Genomic DNA, 27,267 nt, shown 5'->3' with positions numbered 1-27,267 from the left:
GCTGAAAAAGATAACTGACGGAAAATTAGTGTGCTCTTTATTCCTCATATGTAGAGGTTTAATGATAAGTAGCTACAAAACCTCAAGCTATTTTAAACCTCTTTATACGTAGATGTGTGAAATAAATTTATACAAATAATAATAATAATAATAATGTTGGTATTTGTTAAGCGCTTACTATGTGCCGAGCACTGTTCTAAGCGCTGGGGTAGACACAGGGGAATCAGGTTGTCCCACGTAGGGCTCACAGTCTTAATCCCCATTTTACAGATGAGGGAACTGAGGCACAGAGAAGTTAAGTGACTTGCCCACAGTCACACAGCTGACAAGTGGCAAAGCTGGGATTCGAACTCATGAGCCCTGACTCCAAAGCCCGTGCTCTTTCCACTGCGCCACGCTGCTTCTCGAATATTACAAATATTTAATAATTTGTAATATTACAAATATTACAAATGTACAAATATTACATATGTGTATATACACTCAGTTCTCCCATAATAGGTTACATTATGAAGTGTGTAATGTATAGGTTACATTAATAGGTGTGTAGAACTCTTTCAGGGAGCGTGTTCTTCTCACAGCATGATACTCTAGATATATCAATTAATCCAATCAATCGATGGTGTATATTGAGTGTTTATTATGTGCAGAGCACTCTACTGAGCGCTGAGATAGAACATAGCATCAGAAGAGAGGTACCCTGGAAAATGAATTTGGCTGAATACAGAATTAGTCAAGAGTATAATCTCTCTCATTGGAAAACTGGGTGTATATATATACAAGAAATATATCTGAATAAAAGTTTCACTTATAAAAACAGGTCAAAGAACTCATTTAATTTTCTTTAAAGAATTGTTAATATCTGGGTTAATGGGCTTCCTCTATAAGTGCATTGGTAAGATATTTCTCTGACTAGTGTCTCCCCCTAAATCCTAAAATCCTACACAAGGATCACTTAAAAGGATATTCTTTATTTACATAAATGCCTGCACAAAATTTTTTCAGTTCCTTATTAAGACATTACTTCAAATGTTTCATGATCCTTCTTTTAGCATTCTAGTTATGTCACTTTAAGAACGATTGTCTCACCAAGTAAGGGCTATACATCAGGCATATAACTTCAGGTCATCCCAAATGTTATTCTGAAATATTGGGATCTAGAACGTCATCTCTCGCTCAGAGAAAACATGCAAGTGGCTGGAATGTGTGCACTGATCTGTTGAATAAATTATAGGAAAATTTGAGACAAGTTGTAAGAAGCATGAGCTGTTTTGTTAGTGCTGTATATGTAATTATGAAGTTGCAGCTATTTAGTTTAGTTTTAGGAGTCATTTTTATGTCTTCAGAGTTTCTAGGGATCATTTCAAATGTGAAATATTTGCAATCGAAAATAGAAGCACCATCACCTAGTAAATATAGCTGGATAGCTGGCTATTCTTGTAATAAAGTTTCTTGATATGCAAGACATCTACATATGATCTGGCCTTTTTGGTAGTAAAGGCACCATCCACGCTCACTAATCATACTAAAGAAGAAAAGGGAAGAGGTAACTGAATGTGGTATTTTTATTAACTGTACAGTTTTACATTTGGAGGTATTGCTGTCTCAGTGATTTCAAATACCCTTGAGCAGCATGTAAGTAGGAGGGCTAGGGTGTATTTACAAAAGTGTCCTTCGTATCCAAAGAAGGCTCCACTGAGGGTGAAGTTCACCTATGAATGTACGTATGGCTGTAGAGGCCAAAAAAAGGATCCATAATCCTGGCCAAATCAGGCACACAAAAAGGTTGTCCCTTGTGGTGGTGTGCTTAATGTTTGGAGTGCCTGGCACTGTTTTTTGAGTCGCTATCTGTCCATGCCAAGGTTTTGCTCAAAGAGAGCCACGCCTGTCTTGCTGGCAGTTTGCTAGGCAGATCTATTGGCTTCCAGTTGCAACTGAGATGTAACGTTGTCTTGAACCTTTGTTTTTCTTAAAATGCTGCTGTGCTTGGAATGGAATAGAGTAATAGTGGCAGCAAAAATAGGTAAGGTGATTGGAAATTCCCCCAGTGCCACATTCATCACTACTGACTGGTATTTCTTAGCCAGATTCTTTACCATCTAACAAAGGTGAGGTAATATAGACAACTAGCAAGCCACACTGAGGTAGGAAACCCCCTGGTAAGGAAAGCAGCAGCTGGGTTTGACCAGGGCAGTTGCGATTGCTTGGATTTCCCACATCCATATGCACTTTTGGGACTGGCACCAGGAATACCAGGCCACCAGTGACAGCTGTGGGAGCAGAAGTGCACCCGTATTCATCTCACTTTCTCTTTACCATTGCTGCTCTGCTCTACCATTCACGAAAGTATTTCTATTGCTGAATATCCAGGACTCTGTGAAGATCTGTGTTTGTGTATGTGTCTGATCTGAGTGTGGGGTGTGGTTATGTATTTCAACAAATGTAAGGTGTGCTCAAGTGAGGGACTGAGGTGCTTCTGTGCTTTGCAAACACACCGTTGTAAAGAATAGGCCTTTCTGATGCTACTGTACAAAATTATCAAAGACCTAAAGCTTTTAAAATGTATTTAGCTTTACAAATAGACGATTAGCAGAAAATAGTTTATTATTCTTAAAACATAAACTAGTTGTCATGAAAGTTCCCCAGTTCATTTGAATATGGCATGAAGAGGAGATACAGTTCAAATCAGTCTCTTCTCTTAATTCCAGCAGTTTTCATAAAAGCTTTTGTCAATCAATAAATGATATTTTGTGAGTGCTTACTATTGTGCGGAGCACTGTACTAAATGCTTGGGAGAGTACAATACACCAGAATTGTTTTAGGGGCTAAAGGTAAATGTAGGTAAATTGAGACTTTTAGTTTGTGTAGATTTAATTTTCCAGGTTATCTATGTCTTTAATTTTCACAAATAATTGAGATTTGTAGTGTGTGGGCTTGTAATAAGGGCAAGTTTGAGATTCTCCAGTCTTTAGGGTGAGGCTAATGAAATGGGCAGGTGAATTGGCAGACTGAGCTAAAAATTCCAGGACATATCTGTGGACTGAGGGAGTTATAGTTCAGGTTTGGCATCCCCAGTGTATGTATAAAGGGTGATCCTGTGGGCCATATGGCCCTGGCTGCAGTTCCACTAGGGACAGTTTCTTAATGGCTGAGTGCACCCGAGGCAGGCCAGGAGCTGCTGCTCTCAACTCTAGTACTGGTGTCATGTCCCTCACTGGTTATTATTCCTCCACAACATTTCCTGGATCTGTTCCCGCTTTTCTGCCCAGGCAGCCACTACCTGGTTCAAGCTCTCCTCATTTCACAATTAGATTACTGTATTGCCTTCCTCACTAGTCTCCCAGCCTCCAGGAATTTCTTCTCCCTTCAGTTTTACTGCACAGACTGAATTAAAGGGAAGAAGGTTTAGGATTATTTGTTTCTAAATTGAAGCCAGTGTGTTTCTTTTGAGGTCCTCCTTTTGAACAAAAACATGCCTTTGTTATTTAGTCTTCATAGAAAGAGATTGAAGCTACTCAAAACCATTTAAATCCATAGCCGCTTAGGTTTAAAGATGCTACTGACGTTGCTGGTGGTGGGAGTGTTGGTCACCGTGATCTTGTCCACACTCCCGTACATACAATGTAGGCACAGTTTTTGTGCCATGACTCTACTCCAATCAGCTCCCACAACACTCTCTCTCTAAACTGCTTCTGTGTACAGGAGGACATAGAAAGATTTTCTTCCTCTTCCCAATGTAACTCCTTCACCTCCCCTTCCCACTCACCGACAGTTCTAAGAACACCTGAGGAATCCTTATTTGCCTTTACGACAGCCCCGTCCTCTTCCCAGAAGAAGATTTGAGATTATTTTGGCTAGAATGAATATCAGTTACTTTAAATATAAAGATGTCATGCAAAGGAAACAATGAACTTTTTAAATATTCTACATTTTTCTTACAGAAAAATGCTGATATAAAAATGAATGTGTAATTGCATACAAAAGGCTTTAAAATGTAAAATATCTGCAAAACCAAATTTTGCTCTTAGCTGACTATCTCCTTATTAAGGATAAAAAATATTAAAGAGAATTGAAATTAGAACTCTTTTATCCTTATTAATTGCAATGCATTTACTGTGTGTTTCAGAAATAGCAAGGCAAGCAGCACAAATAAAGCTTTTGAGAAAACTTCAGAAGCAGGAACAGGCTCGAGTTGCCAAAGAAGCAAAAAAACAGCAAGGTATGTGTTGAGTTCTAAGAAATGTGTATAACTGCAGGGTGCATTTTGGAGTCTTTAGTAGTTGGTTCCATTCTTCAGTCACTCTGTGCTGACTCTTCTGCTCTCCTGTCCCCTATAGCAATTATGGCAGCTGAAGAAAAACGGAAGCAAAAAGAACAAATAAAGATAATGAAGCAACAGGTATGTTTAGCTTTGAAATTCAAGTCCATATCTTGGAATGAAAATATATGAACTATTTTAGCAAGTGTAGAGAGAAATAAACATTTTGATCTTTTTAATTTTGTTTGGCATGTCATTGTGATTGAGCTTTTTTAAATTTCCAAAATAACTGCTTATTAGGGGCCTGTATTAATGTTATTAAGAATGTGATTTAGGACTCAGATTTTCTTATGGGGAAGCATTTCAGAAGAAACTTCTGTTGTCTGTTTGGTCCATTCATTTAATTCCTTTGGAAATAATCACCAATAAGATTTTTTTTGGCTTTGTAAAAATTAATGTTTAGTGACAAGTACTTTCATGTACCATCAAGGAGCATGAGTATGCTTTGAGATACTAAATGTAGAATAGTGTAGTTTTGGCTGTCTGAAGTTAACCATCTAAGTCGATCTTTTCAATCATCAGTCAAGCACACCTAAAATTAAGGTTCCTAATTATCGTATTTGAAATGTTTAGTAGGAAATGTTCTCAACTCAGAAACTTGTTAAATATGGAGAGGTGTTCCACTGAAAATTTAGGCTTATGTAATCTTTCCTAAACTTTTTGTTTTGATATGACTGCCTGTTGTTAAAAAAAAAAAAAAGAAAAAAGAAAAGAAAGCTGGAAAAAGTATGAGCTTATTAAGCATGTTATCCTGTTTCTGTAATTCTCCTTCTCGCTTTAATATTTTAAATTATCATTTAAACTTGATTTACTCAAAGTATTAAATGAAGAGTTGTTTTGTTTCAGAAATTCAGGAACACATGAACTACTTTCTGGTTCCCCCACCTCCACACTGGAAAAAAACGGGAAATGGAAAAAAAAATTGTATTACTGTAAATTCACTCCTCCTAAAGGAATTTCCCACAATGAGTATAATGATGAAATGAAAGTTGCTCCAAACTCCCAGCAGAGTCCTCTGAATCTCAGATATATAGCATTCTCTATAGATTTTAAAAGCATGAATGCCCCAGATTAAAATGGATTTAGGGACAATCTGTCATGTGCTCAACCTTGCAGATGGGCAGTAGTGGGTTTTGCATTTATGATGTGTAGTCATCATATGTCCTTTAAAGGACTTCGATCTGGCAGGGGCAGTGATTGACTGTGCCTGACGCTGGCAACTGGGGACAGGGTGGGGTTGGGGCAGAAATCGAGAAGGAAGGAGAATTGAAGATGGACAGTCAGAAGAGGAAGCTCCCAATTGTGAAGGAAGTTGAAGGTGGCTTTGGAGAAGAAACAGTAGTGAGCGGTCCCCAGAGAGCTCAGACAGTTGAATGAGAACACACCACTACAACAGCCAGAAAATTAGGGCAGGGGGAAGTGACTCCTGGAGAATCTTGGAACCTCAACACCCAATATGGTGACACAGTATCGGATGGTAAACTGAGGCAGAAGGAAGCGAATTGCAGTAGGGAAATCAAAGTGACTCAAAACCACTAGAATCAGCTGCCAGAGATGGGAGGGCACAAGCTTGGGAAGCCCAGGAACTGCAGCTGCCAAGCCAAATAATAACTACTATACACACATACACACACACACTCACAAAAGGAGAAAAACACAGGGAAACAAGGTCATCACATGTGCATTGGGAAAATACTCTTGGCTAGGTGCAAACAAGGTTAATGAACCTCCAGGGAAACAAGCTCCGCATGTGAAAAACACCCTGGCATTCAAACACAGATACACCTACATGAAATGGATACATATATAACTACATCCACAGATGTGAACAAAAACAAATACACACACACAACATACTCTCTTCCACTAGTTTAAGGGAACAGACATTTGGGGAAACATACACAGGACAGAAACACATAAACTGTAGTCAGTACACACAACCATGGCAGTATACATGGATGCAGTACACAAGCACATACGGCAGACCAATACATACAGACCCACAAAAAGATACTGTCAGTCAATCAATGGTATTTACTAAACGTTTACTGTGGGCAGAGTGCTGTACTTAGCAAGTGAACTACATCCATAGGGAATCAAACAGATGGTGAGTGGGGAATTTGGGGAATAATTAGGAAGAGAATGCAGAGTCGAGAAAAAGAAAACGATTGGCCAGAAAGATGAAAGCATAAATATCCTATGATAGTTCTGCCCCTTCCGTCATTTAGCCTTTCCAGTTTGCCACCCAAAAGAGAAACAGAAAACTAGGTAAAGGGAGAATGAACTATTAGGGACTCTTAATTTGAGGCATTTAACATTTTCTGTTTCCAGTTTTATCTTTTCATTACTTACCCATATCCTTCCATGTGAGTCTCTGTTGTGGTATGTATTTGGCTTGTGATCTACTGTTTCCCCCCTTCATGGCTAATTTAGAGTGAGTTTCCCAAAGGCACTTTCTAGGTCTACATTGCTAGAGTTTGAATTATCTTAAAACTAGCAGTTCAGTATCTGCAAACTATGTAACAGATTTTTATACTGTTTTTAAATTGTCATTGTTATAAGCCTACTTTCCTGCCTAGTTCATTGATATAACTGGTCCCAAAAAGTCAGCAAATGCATAAAATATCACCTGTTTTATGGACATACAAAATGTATTTGAAATGGTAAGTACATTATGGATTATTACTTCACGAAAATGCTGTTGATTCAGTAAATGCTCTTTCAACATATACCATGTGCAGTTTCCAGAATAGGTAGAGAATAGGCACCATTAATTTATTTGGGATTAGGAATTCACCTAGAACAGGCAGCATGGCTTAGAGGAAAGAGCTTGGGCCTGCAAGTCAGGGTATCTTGGTTCTAATCCAGGCTTTCCCATTTACTTGCTGTGTGACTTAGAACAAGTCACTTAACTTCTCTATTCCACAGTTTCCTCAACTATAAAATGAGGATTAAATCCTTCTCCCTCCTACTTCAACTGTAAGGCTCATTAGTATAGGGCTGTGTCTGACCTAATTATTACGTATCTGCCCCAGTGCCTAGTATCATGCTTAGCACATAGTAGATACTTTACAGAAACCACAATTATTATCATTATTATTACTATTGCTATTTTTTCATGACCTTGGTGATTTCACAGTCATACTTGCTTTTCCAAGTATAGGAAGAGATTGGCAAGCAGGATCCTTACAAAACATTGAAATATTTTTTTACCTTGATGTCTGCTTATAAATACCCTCCTTAATTATAATAATAGTAATGATAATGATGGTATTTGTTAAGTGCCTACTATGTACCAAGCACTGTTCTAAGCACTGGGGAAGATACAAGGTAATCACCTTGTCCCACGTGGTGCTTAATCCCCATTTTATAGATGAGGTAACTGAGGCACAGAGAAGTTGTGACTTGCCCAAAGTCACACAGCTGACAAGTTATGGAGCCGGAATTAGAACCCCCGACCTCTGACTCTCAAGCCTGTGCTCTTTCCACAGAGCCACTCTGCTTCTCTCAGTATGCATCAGTGTGAACTTTACAGTCGCAGGCTTGTTCCATCAGGATTTTGACCGAGGATGGGTGCAGTTTCTCACAGTGCTGCTCTCAGAATCACCTAAAAATGATGCTGATATTGTAGACTATAACAGAGGCATGCATTCTTGCTGGCCTGCTGTGTGTGGATTAGAGTCTTGCAGGGACCAGAAGACAGGCTTGACCTGGCCTGCTCCTGGAAAACACTGTCACTGTGCAGTGACAGTGACTGTATCCAACCCAGTTGGCTTGTATTCTCCCCCAGCGTTTAGTGTAGTGCCTGGCAAATAGTAAGTGCTAAACAAGTACCACAATTATTATTATTAATATTTTTATTATTATTATCTGTGAGAGAGCCCAGCCCATTCAGGAATCTCTGTCAAAACTCTCCACTGAAGATTTATGTAAGCCTGCTCCCTAGGACCCTCAAACCTGAAATATAAAAAAATGCACATAGAATATAATCAATTTATTCAATAGTATTTATTGAGCGCTTACTATGTGCAGAGCACTGTACTAAGCGCTTGGAATGTACAAATCGGCAACAGATAGAGACACTCCCTGCCCTTTGACGGGTTAACAGTTTAGCAACTAAAGGCACTACTTGGACCAAATATAGAGTTATTTTGGCTTGCATTTCATCAATTTTCAATTATCGTTACTGACAATTTTCAGAAATTGGTTCATTATCTGTAATTAACTGCAATGTTCATGTTACATAGCAAATGACTAAAGGAGATTATTATAGTAGAAATTACCCATTATCTTTAGTATTATTTTTGGAAATGTGATTATCCCTAGGCTTTGTTGGTTTGTGCTTTTAAAATACTCATTAGGATTTGAATTGCACCGGGTTTTGGGGAACACTTTACAAGGGCTTGTGATTTGTAAATACGGTACATAATTATATGAACGCTATGAAATTATGTAACTAAGGGAGTTTCTGAGACTAATTAAGCTTATATTTTTTTCTTTTGAGCATACTTAAAATATTAATTACACTCCTATATAATGCATCTGGTTTTTTAATGTTTAAATATTTTAAATCGTTACTACTTTTCCCACAGGAGAAAATTAAGAGAATACAGCAAATCAGAATGGAAAAAGAGCTTCGAGCCCAGCAAATTTTAGAGGTAGAATCCTCAAATTTATGAAATTCAAAATGTATTCACCTTTTCCAAGATCTTAAACCTTCAATAAAAATTCTATTTGTTATCTCTCATGATTAGTCTACAGCAATCTCTTTTTAAGTAAATCTGTTACAACTTTAACAGCGTATTGTATGTTTTCACTAGAAATGTTGAACCGTACTATTGACCGCTCTACACCTTAAGACTTTAGTTGGGGATAAATTTAGAATATTTGAAAATTTATAGGCGCAGAAGAAAAGCATATTCAATATTTTAGGGAGAAATAGCCAAAGGTTTTCTAGTTTATGAAGTCAATATATGAACAGCATGAACTGGATATCAAAATATGCATGATTGATCTTTTAAGAGTGTTCGAAGCGTCCATGTAACTCAAAGAAGATTTCTTGTGATTTATTCATGTTACATATAGTTTAATTTTTTAAAAAAATTAATGTAGTATTTCTGTTTTAGGTCTTCATTTCTGGTGTTAGGCAACAGATTTCTTTTTTATCTCAATAGTCTAATTTTAGCTTAGAAGGAAACAATGTTCACCAAATATGTAACTAAGAATTTGTATTGGTTTTCACTGACAATTTAAAATCAACTTGGACAATTTCTTTACCCAGATTTTATATCGCCGTTTGAAGATTAAAGGAAAAGTTGATAGTGTTAAATTGTATGAGTTCATCTTTATGATAAATTCTAATACTTGGTTTTAAATATCCAAGAAAAAGAAAATTAAATATGTGAATTCAAATTTATGGCTCTAATAAAACACAAATTTACTTTCATGCATACAGTGTTCTGGGGAAGAAATCTGTTATAATAAACACATAACGTGTCATGTATTGTTTTGCGCTTTGTGAGGCATGTAGCTTCATTTCTAGTGTGAGATTATTTTCAAGTTGTAGTGGTGCTTTGCATGACCTTGAGACCTGTTTTGCATGCACAGGCTAAAAAGAAAAAGAAGGAAGAAGCGGCAAATGCCAAATTATTGGAGGCCGAGAAACGAATAAAGGTTAGTTTAGATGAGCATCAGAGTTTTTATTTTTCAAAAATAAAAACTATGTAATTTGTGTGTAATCCATGTGAAATAACATGAGCAAAAGAGTTTAAAAATTTTTTACAGAAAAAATGTGGAATGTAAATGTGTATATGTGGTTGTATAGATGGGTATGTAAATAGTGGTGTATATCATTGGTTTTTAGAGACTTGCCTTCCCTGATGCTTGGTTTGAGCACCTTAAGAGTGCTGACAAACCTTTAATGTAAACCATTTCTCCCTTCCTCCCCATATTCTGTTTCTGAATACAGAAACAAATTGAATTCTGTTTCATATAGGGCACAACTGTTGGTGCCAGTTGTTTCCTTAACCCTTCTCATGGAATGTGTCTGCTTAGTTTGGAAATCTGGCGCTCTTGATGCTGCCAAATCTGCTTGGTGCGTCCGGGTACTCTAGCTAGTTACTTTAATAAATATGCCAGTGAATATATCTGTCCGGTCATGTCATTTTAAGACCAGTCATAAAGGTCAATTGGAGACTGCTGTGCCAGACCATTTAGTTTTAGGTGGCAAGTAAGAAAATGCAGTAGAAACTCAGAATTGGAACTTGGAAGAAAATCGGGCATATTATAAATCGTACTTTTCAGAAACATCCATATATGTGAATCTGTAAACGCATATGTTCTTTGTTTTAAGGAAAAAGAGATGAGGAGGCAGCAGGCTGTTCTTCTGAAGCATCAGGTCTGTATTCATGCAATTAACCAAACTTTTGCAAATGCCAGTTTTTAACAACCACTTAAGCTGTTGGGGGAAAATCTTAAATATTTTCTATAAAAATTTCTGGTATGATTCTTGCTTAAGTTTTTCTTTCACCTTACGGTTTATTGCCTTGCTTGGTATTGGGGTCTTTTGGGAGGGTAATAAAGTGGTTTTATGACTTTGTGATTTCTGTTTCATAATGATGTGCCAACTCTTTCTACCAGGAGTTGGAGAGGCATAGACTAGATATGGTATGGGTATGTTTAATTTTTGTACATCTAACACCGCATTGTGATTTGGTTGTGATATGGTTGTCATAGCAATGCATAAAGTATAGCACTGGCTGCTGTCACATTACATACTGCTGCATGGCTTTCCAGCACAGTGCATTGCATACATCTGCTTGTCTGTCTATAAAGAAAGAATGACCTGTCTCAAACATTTATGAATTGAAATTTGCAATCCATCTGTGAGGCTCCTGTGAGAAATTTGTATTGCCCATTCCATAATACCAGAACATATCGTCCCATCGTTCTACATGCAGATCTGCCATCGAAGGCCATGGGAATTTTGAATGTGGCTGCAATGGGAGGATGTGACATTTGTTTTTCCTTTCAACTCATAACTTGGTATAGAATCCAAAGTAAGCTAACAAATTATATGGTTCATCCCCTTGGTTGGGATCGAATGCTTATTTTCTAATGCAATATTGGATTCGATTGTAGATAGATGTGTAATATTTTGAGCCAAAAATAAAATTTATCTTTTAAAATGAAGCCTCAGCTTACCTGCTGTACCACCTTAACCCTGAGCTAGAGTTCAAGTTCTGTTTCATCATTATCATCATAACCCATGGTACAGCTTTTGGGGCTCTCTGTAGGTGCTTCAAGAGACAGGAAATAGAAATGCCCTGTTGCATTCATGTTTGTGCTTGAACCATGCCTAATTCAATGACATTAGTATAAGACCTGAGAAAATTCAACATTCAAATATTTTGATGGCATTTTCATTTTAAAGATGAAGTTTTTCTTAAGGAAAATCTTAACTCATCTCTAAAAGCATTAAGTTAAAATGAACATACAGCGACTTAACTGCCTAAAACCAACCAGAGATAGAGTTTGTTTAATTGGCTACTTAGCACTCTAGGCTTTCTGATAGCAGATGTAAGGTAACTGACCTGTTCCAGCCAACCATTATGCTTTTTGTTCTGCCAGCTTTTGAAGGAGCATCACAACTGACCATAAGTAAATCTCGTATGCTTCTGTTTTACACTGTCTCCATGTTCATGCTTTATCTTTTTGCTTTTGATTGTTCTTGTATTTGCTTTCTAAACCTGAACTAAAACATGCACAGACTTGGCCATTCTTGTCTTCTACTTAGTATTTAATGTGACTTGTCTATTAATGCTCTACATGCTGTACCGAGTTTTTGAAGTAAAAATGAGTCTTCTAACTGGAGTTGAGTTTTTTCCTAATTTTATCTGCTCTGATAGGAACGAGAGAGACGGCGTCAGCATATGATGCTTATGAAAGCTATGGAAGCTCGTAAAAAAGCTGAAGTAAGTGTGTGTTTCTGGACAGATGTTCTGATTGTCATCATTTGAAATTCTTTCCTAAGGCATTGGGTCTGTGAAATATAAACGTTCCCTAATGTTAGAATTGAAGTTGGCCCCGGATTGCCGGCTTTCACAAGCAAACCAAAGGTTAGAGAAGGTAACTAACTCTGAGAACTTCCTTGGCTTTGTACAAATGTGTGGGAAGAGTTTCTCAGTATGTCTTAATTTTTCCTGGCTCATGGTTGTATTTTTTTTAAAGCTTCATTGTGGGGGAATTTTGACACATTAACCAGAGCGGCTAGAATTCGGCAAAGGTTTCTTCCAACTTGCCTAGACATCTCTTCTGACACACAGTCTGATTTCAAACGGCTTTGTCATTCCAGTTCCAAATTTAGAGTACCCAAAATGGGATGTGGTATGATATAATGGAAAATGCACAGAATTCAACAAGCTCAAATGAATTGGCTTCCTGTAATTCTGTGCAAATTAGTGGTTGAGGAAAAACTTAAATCCAGTAAAAATAACTAGATTGTGACATTGTGATAAATATATAATGAAGAGGTATGAAGCCCAAAGTTCATGGTAACAGATTAAGACTGGTATTGTTATTTTAAACGGGGTTTCTTGAACCTTGATGATCTAGTAAGGCATATCAGAATCCTGAGATTGAGTGAAGGGCCCTGAAACTCCGAGGAAAACATCTTAAGTAAATTGCATTTATGAACTATGTATTTTGGAGCCGGGTGGAAAAGATTATTCACAATTATTCATCGTCAGACAAGGTGACTTATAAACTTGTTAAATGCTTTTTTCCATTATGAAAGTTCAGATTAAAATCTCCCTGCCAGTTGAAGAAAATGCCAAGAATTGTTGAGCTGAATTTGGTATGATAAGATTTTAGCCTCTCTTCTGAAGACTACGATCAAATCATCATCCTCACTTTCCACTTGCGAACTAAGGACCATTTTTGTTCTTGAGAAAAATATTTTAATTTTGGTCATTTAAGGACAAGTAGCACTATACTGAACCAGTTACAAAATAAGGGTGGGGGGGGGGGAACTGAATACCAAGCAGATAGTGGCTCAATAAGTCGATTAATTTCAGGCAGAATTCCAGGCCAGAGGGAGGACAGGAACAAGGGGCTGTTGGCAGGATAGACGAGAACAAGTTACAGAGAGTAGGTTGGTGTTGGAGAAGCTGAATGTACAGCATTGGTTTTAGTAAGAAATGAGGGAAGTAAGGTAAGAGGGAGATAACTGATGGAGTGCCCTAAAGCTGACGGTAAGGAGTTTTGTTCAGGGCAGAGGAGGATGAGCAACCTTGGAGGTTTTGAGGAATGGGGAGATATGAACTGAATTGTTATTTGGGAAAAATGATCCAGGCAAAATAGTGCAAGGCACTACTGTAAACACTTGGGAATGCACAGTACTTGAAATGGGGTAAACTTAAAATAGGTATAAGAGTGGCCAGTGGAAATAAATGGGCCTGCAAACCTGTACTCTGATTCTACTCCCACCTCTGCCACTGGCTTTGGGTGACCATGGGTAAATCTCCCTGGGCTTCAGTTTACTCATCTGTAACATGAAGAATAAAATAGATTTTGAGGTCCATGTGGGACGGTGGACTGTGTCCAATCTCATAGTCTTATATCTACCCGATACTTAACATATATTGAGAGCTTAAGTAATTCCATAATTATTATTCTCATGATAAAGTAAGTAAATAATCAGATTCATATGAGTTGGAAAGAGGCTAATGTAGGGGCATAATCAGGAAGTTGGAGCAATATAAAGGTAGGGTTAGGAATTTTAGCAATAGAACATGATGAAATTGTCATTTCCCTTAAAAAAAAAACAGCTTCAAAGCTCTACTTATAACATTTAGTATAATTCTGAGAAGAGTGGTTATGTGGCTTAATGTAAAGTGCAAGAAGTGAAATTATGGTTTTTCTTACCATTGCCCACATATATAGTCATTTGCCCCTTTGATCCAAATTTAACTCTAATCTCTTTCCTTTGGGAAAAAAAACCCCTCTCACATAAGTAATGTTACCTTTAGATGAAATTATGGTCAGTTATTTTACTAATCATATCCTAAAATATTATACCAAGCCAGCACAAATCATTTTAATGCCAGGTAATAATTAAGCACTATGTCTTTAAAGCTATTTTGTATTCATGAATTTCATTAGATTTAATATAGTGAATTTGCACAGAGTAGGTACAGAAGGTGTCAATTTAGCTAAGTAAAAATAGCCAGGATTGTCAGAACTCAGATGGCATATAATTACTTAAATTCACGGTAGCTCTCTTTGCAATACTTACATTATAAAAGTAATTTCATCTTCATTTAATTGAATTTGTGAGAATTCCAAACAATCATAATTAATATCAAAGGATACTAAGTATAAACAATTCTAACAAAATTAGCCTCTGAAGTCAATTTATAATATGCCCCTAAACTATATTTGTTACCAAGGAAAAAAAAATTACCTGCCAAATTAATCTTTAGAAAAAAGTCTATTCTTTGTTTTCTTCTTAAATTATTCCTGCAATCATGATTAATAGATTAAAAAAGAAATGGAAAGAAAAAGACACTGTAATATACTGTAGGAAAAAAGGGCTAATTAGGGAAGTACATCTGTGCACTGGAATTTGTTTTGTAAAAGCTACTTAAAATGGTAGGAATTTATGATATATTTTTCAGAGGTTAAAGTGAAGATTAGAGAAGGACCTAGAAATGAATGCAACTGAACAAATAACTCTTGTGGCAAAATAATACTAATTTACTATACAGTCTTTCAAAGTGTACAAAATTATCAATAGTCAGTCTCTTACAGTATTTTGTTTTCATCAAATAATGACCCTACTTTGTCTTCCATTCAGGAAGACTTAGTTGTACATATATTTTCATGGGCATTTTAGATTTAGTAAAATAACCAGCTCAACTCGTTTTATGCTCTTCGCAAGCCATTTATGTCCCTCTTCAGCTCTACCACTTACCTGCTGTGTGATCTTGGGCAAATCACTTAACTTCTCTGTTCTTCAGTTCCCCTATTTGCTATTTGAGGATTCAATACCTCTTTTTCTTCCCACTTAGACTGTTAGCCCCATGTAGGATCTGATTAGCTTGTCTCTACCTCAGCGCACAATACAGTGCTTGGTACTTAGTGCCCACAAATACCACAATTATCATTATTGGTTTCATTATTATTATTCTCCTCACCCCTTCTTCCCTCTCCAGTCAAGTTTTCCTTGAGTATGACACTCTCATAATTCGCATGGTTGCAGTCTTTAACGGAAGAATTGGATTTACCCCAGTTAACCATTCAGATACAAGATGGTCCAAGATGGTGTGCAGAGTACTGTGCTAAGTACTTGGGAGAGAACAGTATGAAAAAGTTGGTAGACAGGTCTCCTGGCTCCCAAGTTTATGTTCTTGGTTCACAAACAGCTTCCGATGCACAGGTGGCTCATAAAATAGATGGGGTTTTTGAGAACAGATGCCCAAGGAATGAATAATGTAAATTCAACTTGAAAATTCAACAAAAGGCTGCAAAAGCCAAATTCAGCAAGAGGTAGAATAAAATTAGCATTACATTGCCGATAGGATGGAATGAGCATCAGGCCCCAGACAGCTTGAGGCAAGGTTACCCGTGTTCACATGGTCACAGTCTGGGCAACATTCTAATAAAAGTTTTTTCAGACTTGGATTATTTATTATTACGTATGTAGCAGAGGCTAGAGTTCTGAGCCGGAATGTCTCAGAATACAAAGTGCCTTCTGCCCCACCTAGTTGTCCCATCCCAGTGTTTAAGGGGGGAGGGTTGATCTTGTGCTGTTCACTTTGGCAGGGGTTGGCCCTTGTGGCAGTGGTGATAAAGGGCAAGGTAGTGAAAGGCCAGGCTGCAAGGTGGAAGTCAAAGTCACGGAAGCCTTCCATTTCCCTGTCAGCAGCCTGCCCCCAGCGTTTGAGAGTACAGGTCTTTTTCATCCCTTCACAATTAATCAATCATATTTATTGAGTGCTTACTGTGTGCAAAGCACTGTACTCAGCACTTGGGAGAGTACAGCGGTAGTAAGAATTAGAGTGAAATCTGTTAAGCCCTTACTATGTGACAGGGACATACTCTGTGAAAGCGCTGGGGTGGATACCAGCAAAGCAGGTTAGATGTACTCCCTGTCCCACATGGGGCTCACAGTCTCAATCCCCATTTTACAGATGAGGTAACCGAGGCATATCGAAGTGAACTGACTTGCTCAAAGCCACGTAGCAGACAGAGGCAGAGCTGGGATTAGGACCCATGGCCTTCTGAACCCCAGGCCAGTGTTCTGACCACTGGCCCACGCTGCTTACAGTCTAGCAGAGTTGGTAGACACCGACCCAGACCTCACTTGTTTTTACAAGGGCCAAGGTCGATCCTAGTGGAGGGTGACAGGGAGCGAAGAATGGATTCTGAAGCCATGGGGCCTACAGGACCTCAGCCCTGGTGGTAGGGTATTACGGTGGTTTTAAGTGGTGGAAGGGGTTTGTTTTTCAAGTCTGCTGACCTGGCACCCCGTTGGACACCTGCTCCCACAGTGGGATTTTTTTTGTTCACAATATTAGAGTTGTTTTAAAGATGCAATACTAGATATTAGTCATGATGGAATGAAGTTTCCTCTCGCTTTACTTTACAGTAGGCTCCCACCTCCTTCCCTGCCTCCAAGGGAGCTGCATCTGGTGTAAAGACACTGCTTCTGCCCCTTTGCAAATTTTTTTACCTCCCATTTCATTGGATTTTCATCATCTCAAATGAGCATGAACATGGCCCCAAAAGTATTACTGCTGTGATATACAAATCCCATTTTTCCCCATAGAAATCCCTTTTAATAAAGATAATTTATTTAGATAAGACATTTTGCTTTTCTTTGAAGTGTTGCTAGCTTTTGTGACTATGTCAACATGCATAATTTAGTGGCAAACAATGTATTTTGTCGATGTCCCTAGAACAGTGAAATACAAAGCACCCTGTGTTTAGTTAGACGGATTGGAAGATTTATTAGCTGTTACCATGATACTTTCCTGTGTTATGAAGTATGTCTTTTCCCCCAACTCAAATGATTGCTGGAAATTCATACTGATTTGAACTGATGGTATAATGTAGAGAAAAAATCACATTAGTCCAGAATTCCCGAGTTCTCAGTTTTTCCTGTTAAACTTCCCACAATATCATGCACAATTTAGTAATCACTTTACTCATGTAAACTAGGTACTATAGTAATTGTTCCGAGTTCTGATATATCTCCCAGAGGATCAATAAACAACAAAAGACTGTTAACCATGCATCTATCACTAAATGGCTGTGTCAGCACTTGGGTAGATATAACCGTAATACGGGACACAGTACCTTGGATTCCAGAAGCCATCTAATAAGCAGTTTGAAAGCAGAAAGAAATTCACAGCCCCCCTGTGATTCAACTGATGAAAATATTTCATCATTTGGAATATATACCGATCACTGCTCAGTGAAAATACTGTGTGCGATTGCACATATAGGCAATTTTATATGAGAAAACTCATTTTTCAGTTTGAGATAACCATATACAATTGGACCATTTAAAACGGAATCACTTCATAAGCTCTCCAGTATGCCTTATTAATTTGATACTTTTTTATGAATACTTAAAATGTGGCACTTAATATCTTTCAACAGAATTGAATTTCCAAAGCAATATTGATGTTATTAGTAATTCTAATTTAGATTAATTATAAATCTATAAAAGCCCTTTAGTTTGGCATGATTTTAATTTAATTCTAAATTAAATAAATCATTGGCCTGATAAAATTATTGATTAGGATTTCACATGGCTAGAACCATCCATCACTGCTAAACAGTAAAAGATTACTGTTATTTCTATAATGGAATTAATTTTGCATGTAAATATTTTAGTCAGTATCTTAATAAATATTAATGACTGCATAAAAGACATAAGTACACAAGTCTTTTTTAATCTACAAAGATCTGAGCAGAAAATCTACCACAAGGGTACTTTTGCCAAATGTTTTCTAATGCAGAAGTATTTGAAATTATTCATGTTTTCGTAAAAAAAACAAACAAACCCAAAAAACCCAGAACAGTATTTTCAATTATTGCTTAGTGCTAATCAAGCTTATTTCCTCAACTCTGAAACAAGGGGACAGCTCTCTTTTTTTTGTTCTTTACATCCATCTTATAATGACGTCCTTTATTTGTCCCACTCTTTTTGTTCGTCTTGTACCCAGAGTAGTCCTTTGCCTTTTAAATTGATATTTGTCTATAAAATTTGAGTAAAAGCTGCTGCCCCAAGAAATGTATTCTTACTTATAATTGTGCCCTGGATAATTGGAGGGGCCCAACTGAATCATAAAATGTAAAAACATTCAAACCTTTGCAACTGGTCTCTTGAAAATGGCCTACTGACAGACTTTACGGTCCTGAAAGCAGTAAAGCTGTTTATAGCAGTAAGTCAAAGCATATGAGATTCTGTCTATCACATTGTTTTTTTTAAAATAACATTGTGCTAAGTATATTTGAATATGAACAATAGCACCAATTCCATATGGAACAGAAGCATATTATTGAAACCTAGCTCATGAACTTTTTGTTTATGCCTAGAATTGTTGTTTACCAAATCATATTCTAGCAGAAGAAATTTGCTGTGGACTTTCAAGGTGTATAAGTGTATTTGTGGCTCAGTCCTCAAAAACACCAAGAAAGTAGCCATTCCTCTTCTCCCACTCCCTCTGCATCATCCTGACTTTCTCGTACCTTCATCTCATTCTTCTTCTCAGAGCCAGGAATCCTGATTGTTAGGACCACGTTCTTTTCACTGGACCAGGGAATCAGAGCTGAGTTCTATTGCACCAATAAACCATATTGCTTTTATATGTTGGAAAATATCTTTAAAAGTCAGTTGTTAAAAGTAAAGCTTTTCAGTTGACTTTGAATCCTGTAATTTTTAGCTCATCTGAAGACTGGATTTCTCTCAACAACCCATTCATCTTATAATTATCTTTCAGTGAGAGTGTTCTCTCATCACTTTCAGTGAAGTCAGAATGCTACAATTTGAAATCATAGTCATTGACTTGTCAAAGTGTGGTGTCTTAGAGATGAGATTTTGATTTCACTCTAGTAGCAAATAATGAGGCCTAATCAGAGAAGAGACTGTAGAAATGAGTAAATTTTGTGTCCTTTGAAATGGTAAGCACTGTACCAGTTTCCACAGTTCATTCTGCTCATGCACTTCAGTCTTGACCTGCAGAGCTGCTCCTACTCCACACTTGCCTTTTGGTGAAGACTAGCATTTTTGTAATGTAGATGAGACTCATCAAATTCATTTGAATTTAAACCTCCAATGACAAAAGACCCATTAGCAAACTCATTGTGGCATTTAACTCTCAGGCAATTAAAATAATTGAGAATTTAAAACATTTAGAGTTACCAAGAGACAGAATGTCTCAGTGGTTTTTGAAATTTGAAAACAGCTGCCATGAGCTCTATAACTTTCTTTCCCTTTCCACCATTCACAAAGCAGCGTGGCTATCTTCTGAATTACAGTACAGAACAGTGAATAGAAGGGTAGAACAGAAATAGGCATTTTCCTGAGCCATAACACTCTCCTCTTTCAGAGACTTACTAAAATGCTCTCCAGGGAACATTTCATAATGAATTACTGTGTCTTCCCAGACATGCCATCCCTTGGACACCTCCACACTAATATGTAATTAAGTGCTTATTTGTTATTGATTTATTTATTCACTTAATGTTTTTTGTAGCTGCGCCTCACTCCTTAACATTATCTATTCATCCATTTAGATCTGCTTCTCTACTCCATTAGATTATAAACTCCTTGAAGGCAGGGTTACATTTTATATGGTCCTTAAACTCTCTGCTCAGAACTGTCTGGGGAGAGAGCTCTGTAAAGAAGGTTAATGGTGGTAGACTTAGGATGGGGCTGTTTGTGTTGGAGGGCGAGCAACGTTAATGAAATTCTAAATAGCTAGGAGGGCAGGGACTTGGAATATGCTAAAAGAATTAGGAGGATTCCTGGCCCAAAGCTTTGGTGATAGAGTGATCAGAAATGAGGGCTAGAACACAGAGTCAGAGGAAAGCTTGAGAGGTCATGCAGTTCATTCACCCAGCTTTGAGGAAATGTCCCCTATTGTATCTGAGACAGAAGCATTGTGGTCTAGAGGAAAAAGAACAGGCCTAGGAGCCAGAAAACCTGGGTTTAGATCCCAGCTCCACTGCTTGCCTGCTGTGTGACCTTAGACAAGTTACTTAATACATAGGTGAGGGTTAGACATGGTTCCTGTCCCTTGGGGAGCCCACAATCTGTGTCAAAAGTAATATCTCAAATGTGTATTATGCTTTTCCTTTCCAAAGTGCTGTCACTTATCTCATTTTAAATTTCACAACACTATTTTATTGATTTTACAGATTAAAAACCTAAAGATTAGAAAGGTGATGATCATCCAGCCAGGGTCATCCAGCCAGGCCAGTGCCAGATCTAGGATTTGAAATAAAATCTTTTGAATGCCAGACCTATTTAGTTTCCATTAAACTATGCCCCCTCCATAATGAAATCTTCCTTGCCCCTGAAAAGCCCTTTTCCATATATTTCATGGAGATATTGCTTAAATAAAGGATTATTTTATTGAAACTAGTTCTAGCAGAAAAGAGTGTAGCAGAAAAGAGTATATGTTCCTGGGGATCCTGATGCTTTCTGATCCTGTAATTTGCCATGTCGTAGTAAGCTCTGTAATGAATAACATGAAAATCTGCAGCATGTCTTGATAGATCTGTGCCAGAATGAGGTAATCATGCATGTTGCTATTATTATTGTTAAGCACTTTTTATGTCCAAGCACTGTTCTAAGTACAGGAGTAGATACGGGTTAATCAGATTGGACACAGTCCATGTCCTATATGGGAATGACAGCTTAAGTAAGAGGGAGATCAAGTATCGACTACCCATTTTACAGTTGAGGAAACTGAGGCACAGAGAAGCTAAGTGACTTGCTGAAGGTCACACAGCAAGCAGCAGAGCTCGGATTAGAACCGATGTCCTCTAACTCCTAGACCCACCATCTTTCCACTAGGCCATGCTGCTTAGACTGTGTGAAGTGGGGATTGGCTCCAGCCTGGTTGTTCCTGACCACCTCACCAACTACTTTTTGATAAAAACTGACACAGGCATGAGCTCTCCAAAGTTCCTTCCTACTTTTCCACCTTCTTCCTGGATGGGGTTCGATTTCTGGACTTCAAAGAGAGGGGGGCTATCTCTGGCCTGGCTAATTTGGATTCCAGTATACCTTCCAGCTATTGTCCTATCCTTGGCCCTTTCTCTTGTCTGGAATGTGTAGGGAGCTCCTAAACAGGACTTGCTCATGTATGAAGGCAGAAGGGAAGGAACCCTCAGAAAATTAAAGGTCAAGGATGGTAGTTCTCAGTTAGACCTCTCCTTATAATAATTTTCATATATGTCAAATGCTCACAATGTTCCAAGCACTGTCCTAAATACTGGGGTTGATACAAGATCACCAGGTTGACACACTCCCTGTCCCACAGGGCAGAATGGGTAGGGACCCCCCATTTTTCAGATTAGGAAACTGAGAGCAGAGAATTTAAATGACTTGCCCAAGGTCACACAGCATGCTGTGTTGTAATGATGTTACAGTGGCATATTTCCCTGCACGTACACGCTGGATATTGACTCCTTTAGTCAGTGTTAAATAGTTTAGCTTGTAGAGTCCCAGAGACTAGGAACATTATCTTATGATTGCTGTATAACATTTTGCTCAACATCCTGTGCGTTGCAACACCAGATAAGTATTGAAAGATAATGACGATGATGATGATTCTCTTAATGCTGATGAATACTATAATATGATTTCAATATAATGCTATATTAATACTTAAGCAGTTCTTCATGTAAAATATTAAAACATGTCCATTCATTCTTTTCATTAGTTATTATGGATTGTGGTTTCCCAGTAACAATTAGGTTGAATATATTTGCAGCTTAGGATTGTATATAAAATATTGAATGTGGAGTTGTTTCTGTGTTGGGTCTAACATAAATAAGTCCATTAGTCAACCAATATGTATTGACTTCCTACAGGTTGCAAACTTATCTATTAGACACTAGGACATAGGTTAAATAACAGACACAGGTCATGTCCTCAAGAACTTCTGATGAAGGAAATTTTAAAGAACTAGAGTTTTCTAAGTGGAAAGTAAAATGTGTCACTATTTATACTCCTGGAATGGGCTCCCATGTCCATCACAGAGCTCTTACAAAAAGATTCATTAGAAGAGACTTTACTCTCTCTCTGGTTTTCAGTCCTGGTGATTGAATTGATATGGTGATACACCTGTCCCTGAAGCATTCCTGGTTCATGTATTGTTAATGATGATAAGTACTAAAGAAAAGTTGCTTTTATCATCCTTTGCTTTCCATTTAAGGAGAAAGAACGATTAAAGCAAGAAAAGCGTGATGAAAAAAGATTGAATAAAGAACGTAAACTAGAGCAACGGAGATTGGAATTAGAAATGGCAAAGGAACTAAAGAAGCCTAATGAAGACATGTGCTTAGCAGACCAGAAGGTAACTTTTTCTGCTGAACTATTTTTTTATTTTAGGCCTTTTTCTCGCCTGTACTCTCTTGCTTGCATTTATATAGCAGCTATTATGAGGATGTTTAATTCAGAACTGACTAAAGATTAGTCTGCCAAAAACAAGGAGTAGACCCTTTAAATATGAAATGCCAATTTCATTCCCGAAAGAGGTGAGCCAAACATATCCCTTATTCTCAGTATTTACCTTCGTTATAAATCTCCTGAATGAATAATAGTCATGAGGGTGATAGCTTGAATTTTTATGACATTTTGCTTCTGAAAACCACAAAGGAATCATTAAATTAGGTTACTTTATATTGTACTCATCCATCCAGTAGAGATCATTTATAAGTTTATTAGTCATTTAGAGACCACCCAAACCAATAACTGTGTAGCTGTGTTTTTAAAAAGAGCAGATTTGCTGGAGGTCAAATGGAGAAAGGAGATAGGTTCCTTGAGTACAGGAACATGTTCACGGATTCTGTTTTACTTTCGCAAGCACTTTAGTACAGTGCCTGGCAACACAGTCGGCATTCAGTAAATATTATTGATTGATTACTATTTCTTTTTTAATTTTCAGCCTTTGCCAGAGTTGCCTCGCATTCCAGGCCTTGTCCTTTCTGGAAGTACATTTTCGGACTGTCTTATGGTGGTACAATTCTTACGTAACTTTGGCAAAGTTCTTGGCTTTGATGTGAACATTGATGTCCCAAGCCTGAGCGTTCTTCAGGAAGGATTGCTCAACATAGGGGACAGCATGGGAGAAGTGCAAGATTTGCTCGTGAGACTTCTCTCAGCTGCAGTGTGTGATCCAGGTCTATTAACAGGATATAAGGTAAAAATGAATCAGTATTGAAAAAACAGTAAATTAGTAGCCCAATGTTGGACAGGCTCAAGAGGTGCCCATTATATTTGACTTCTACAACCTTCAACTTGTTTTTGGCTCTAATACATTCTCCAGACAAGAAGTTCCCAAAGCGTTGCTTGTGGGCCAAATGTCCTCGAATCTGTGGCCTGCAACATTCTTAAAAATACAATAATCAGAATCTCGAGTTGCAGTGTGTTTAAATGAGGGAGAAATGTTTAGACATTTTATAGGAGTCGGCTGAGAAGAGGTGTGTTATGAAGGTGTGTTAAAGCTATTGCTCATTGCTGTTTTTAGGATGAGTTTTATTATGTGGATCGTGATCTATGTGCCAACTCAAGTGTCCTTCCCTGACGGAAACTTTGGGAACCCCTGAGCTATACCATCTCCATTCTCCAGCATGTTACCTGTGTTGAGCTCTTATTAGTGCTGGGAAGAGAGATAGAAGCTCTTAATCTAGAGGATTACCTGCCCCACAGGGACTGAATTCAATGTGACTAAATTGCATCTATCCCAACATTTGGAACAGTACTAGCCACATAGCAAATGCTTAGAAAATACCATAAAAAAAGATTCTGTAGCTTCTTCCTTTACTTACCCATCCCTCCGTACTCTACCCGCACACTCTTCAGAAACTACCAGCAGAGCCGTTAGCCCTTAAAGGAATCCCCAAGAACTTTATTCAGGCAGTTGCTTGATAATATTGGTATAGCCACCAAAATGACAATAAATATTTCTTTTTCTGTATTTGGTTAAGTTGACAGTTCAGCTTGAAATGAGTTGTTGTTATTAGCCAAATAAAAAATTGAAGTTAAGCACAAAACCCCAATGGCTGCAAGTGATTATAACAAAGTATTCTGGAAAGTGGCTCCACAAGACTATCATCTTGCTTTATTCATAATTTCTAAAGATGTTTAGTGGAGGACTATTCAGACCTCCCACCTTTAGTATGTCAATTCTGTTCACATTTAGATTTTGAAATTGTCATATTTTTCATATGATTAGCAGTAATAAAATCTCTATCTTTAACAGGCCAAGACAACTCTTGGGGAGCATTTATTGAATGTTGGTGTCAACCGGGACAATGTTTCTGAGATCCTGCAGATTTTTATGGAAGCTCACTGTGGACAAACTGAACTTACAGAAAGTCTTAAGACCAAAGCCTTCCAGGCACACACTCCAGCTCAAAAAGCATCAGTGCTTGCTTTTCTTATTAATGAACTAGCATGCAGTAAGAGTGTTGTGAGGTGAGAGTCTCTGTTAATGTTGCCCATATTTTGAGGAGGGGGGATAGAATTAGTCATTTGTAGACTAGCCATTTCCAGGCTTCATTCCTTCCTTGACATTTTCAGTGACCTCATAATTTTAATTTTGATGAAACATGTTAAAAAACAATTAATCTAAGTTCACAGAAATTTAATTTTAACACTAACATCATTAGCTTTTGATCCCAGTCTCAAAACCCTGATGATCTTTTTCTAGAATGTTGTCTTATACAAAAGTACCTTTGACCACAAAGAATTGTAAATTTCTAGGACGGAATCATTAAATTAAATACATCCAGTTCCCCTATAACTTGGGCACTATGTTCTCGCTGTACTCCACGTTAAGGAAAATCACATTGTCTTCCTCACCGGCACTGATTCTGTGCTCGTATGCACACAGATGTTTTCCTCCAAAATTGCATGGTAGTGAAAGTAAACAATCTTGTCTTGGTGGCTGGATATTCCCATATTCCCTGTCAGCATTCTAGCGAAAATCAACAGAGAAATCAATCAGTCATTTTCATTGCACACTTACTATGGGCAGAGCACTGTATTAAATGTTTGGGACAGTACAGTACAACAGAATTAACAGTCACTTTCTCTGCCCTTAACAAGGTTTAGGCATTTTGGTGGAGCTAAGTGTATATATCTCTGTGACTAGAATCAGTCAAACAATTAGTGGCATTTATTGAGCACTTCCGTGCAGAGCACTGTAGTAGGCCCGTGGGAGAATGCAATAGACATGCTCTCAAGGTGCTTGAAATCTTTTACAGTTAATATGATATTTACACTAAACAATAAGAAGGTTAAAGAGAACCATCTCACTTGTTGAGAGATACTATAGGGTAACTGTAAGCAGGCTTGCTCATCACTGTCATAAGTGGAATTTATTGAACACCATCATCAGTATCAACAGTATTTATTGAGTTTTCTGTAGTGGTAGAAAGTTAGCTTGGGAAGCACAAAGAGTTTGGAGAAGGGATGTAACAGAAAAAGAGAATGTGAGAAGCAGCATGGTTTAATGAAAAGAGAACAGGCCTGGGAATTAGGGGACCCTGGATTCTAATCCCAGCTCCGCCACTTGTCTACAATGTGATCTTGGGCAAGTCAATCTATCTGAGCCTGTTACTTCATCTGTAAAATGAGGATTAAGACTGTGAGTCCTTTGTGGGAAAGGGACTGTGTCCAACCTGATTATCTTGTGTCTACCCCAGCACTTAATACAGTGTCTGGAACTAGTAAGCACTTAAAAAAAGCCTTTATATATTATAAATATATAAACATTATAGAAATGTATAATATATCATAAAATATATTAATGCCTATATATATAGGCATTTTTATTATATATATATATAAAAGATGATTAGGTAAGGGTGATAAAAGTGGAGTGTCTGGAAGCTGATGGTTAGCAGTTTTATTTTTATGGGAGGAGTTAGGGTAGCAATTGGAAGTGTTTGAGGAGGAAATAATGTGTTTCAGAAAGTGTTTTAAGAAGCTGCATGAGGAGTCAGTGATGACTGCAAGCTTATGATTATGGGGTCAAAGAGGATAGAATTTAAAATTAGGCAAGAAATTATTCATTCACTTGTAATTATTGAGTGCTTGCTGTGTGCATAGCACTGTACCAAGCTTTTTGGAGAGTATAGTAAAACAATAGATACAGTCTCTACCCATAATGAGCTAAGTCTAGAGGAGCTCACCATTCTTTTTTCTGAAGTGTGTATTGGATCCTTTCCTTGCTACAGTGGGCAGAGACCATAGTTTACACCTCTATTAAAAATGACATGCTCAGCAGCCTAGACTTGCATTGCAAAAATTGAATACTGACCTACAAGACAAAGCATTACTTAGTGGCTTTTTCTGCATGGGGCAGAGATGATTTTGAAGATAACTTTTTCACTCAGAAAATCCATTATTGGCCGAATTCTTCCTGAGACAAATTTAACATTCGGTACCAACTTAATGGTAGCTAGGACTGCAGTATGCAGACTCGATCAATGTTTTTGGAGCCGCATATAAGACCTCTCTTCAAGTAACCTTTGTTAGAACATTCATCCAATTGATAATCTTCATATCAGGCAGTGTCGGTCCCCAACCCATTCCTGGAGGCCTAGGGCCTATCTAGAACCATGCTAACTAGAGAACCCCATTTCCCCTGGTGTCATCGTACTATCAGTGGTATTTATTGAGCGCTTAATATGTGAAG

The 27,267-nt window shown here is 37.7% G+C and overlaps 1 protein-coding gene across 8 annotated transcripts in view; it reads left to right on the top strand.

Moving 5' to 3' along the window:
• Nucleotides 1-27,267, top strand: part of BAZ2B (bromodomain adjacent to zinc finger domain 2B) — a 211,816-nt gene that overhangs the window by 150,628 nt on the left and 33,921 nt on the right. For 6 of the 8 annotated variants that reach the window (XM_029072364.1, XM_029072360.1, XM_029072357.1 and 3 more), the window contains 10 exons: nucleotides 4,127-4,219; nucleotides 4,338-4,399; nucleotides 8,911-8,976; nucleotides 9,926-9,991; nucleotides 10,671-10,715; nucleotides 10,958-10,984; nucleotides 12,226-12,291; nucleotides 22,777-22,917; nucleotides 23,509-23,763; nucleotides 24,826-25,040. In XM_029072364.1, coding sequence (XP_028928197.1) covers nucleotides 4,127-4,219; nucleotides 4,338-4,399; nucleotides 8,911-8,976; nucleotides 9,926-9,991; nucleotides 10,671-10,715; nucleotides 10,958-10,984; nucleotides 12,226-12,291; nucleotides 22,777-22,917; nucleotides 23,509-23,763; nucleotides 24,826-25,040 — 1,036 coding nt within the window. The remainder of the gene's footprint in view (nucleotides 1-4,126; nucleotides 4,220-4,337; nucleotides 4,400-8,910; nucleotides 8,977-9,925; nucleotides 9,992-10,670; nucleotides 10,716-10,957; nucleotides 10,985-12,225; nucleotides 12,292-22,776; nucleotides 22,918-23,508; nucleotides 23,764-24,825; nucleotides 25,041-27,267) is intronic. The other 2 variants (XM_029072361.1, XM_029072358.1) reach the window with 1 other exon arrangement.

This window comes from Ornithorhynchus anatinus, chromosome 9, assembly GCF_004115215.2.
Source record: "Ornithorhynchus anatinus isolate Pmale09 chromosome 9, mOrnAna1.pri.v4, whole genome shotgun sequence".
NCBI classification, from domain to species: Eukaryota; Metazoa; Chordata; class Mammalia; order Monotremata; family Ornithorhynchidae; genus Ornithorhynchus; species Ornithorhynchus anatinus.
This window is presented reverse-complemented; position numbering and strand designations above follow the sequence as displayed.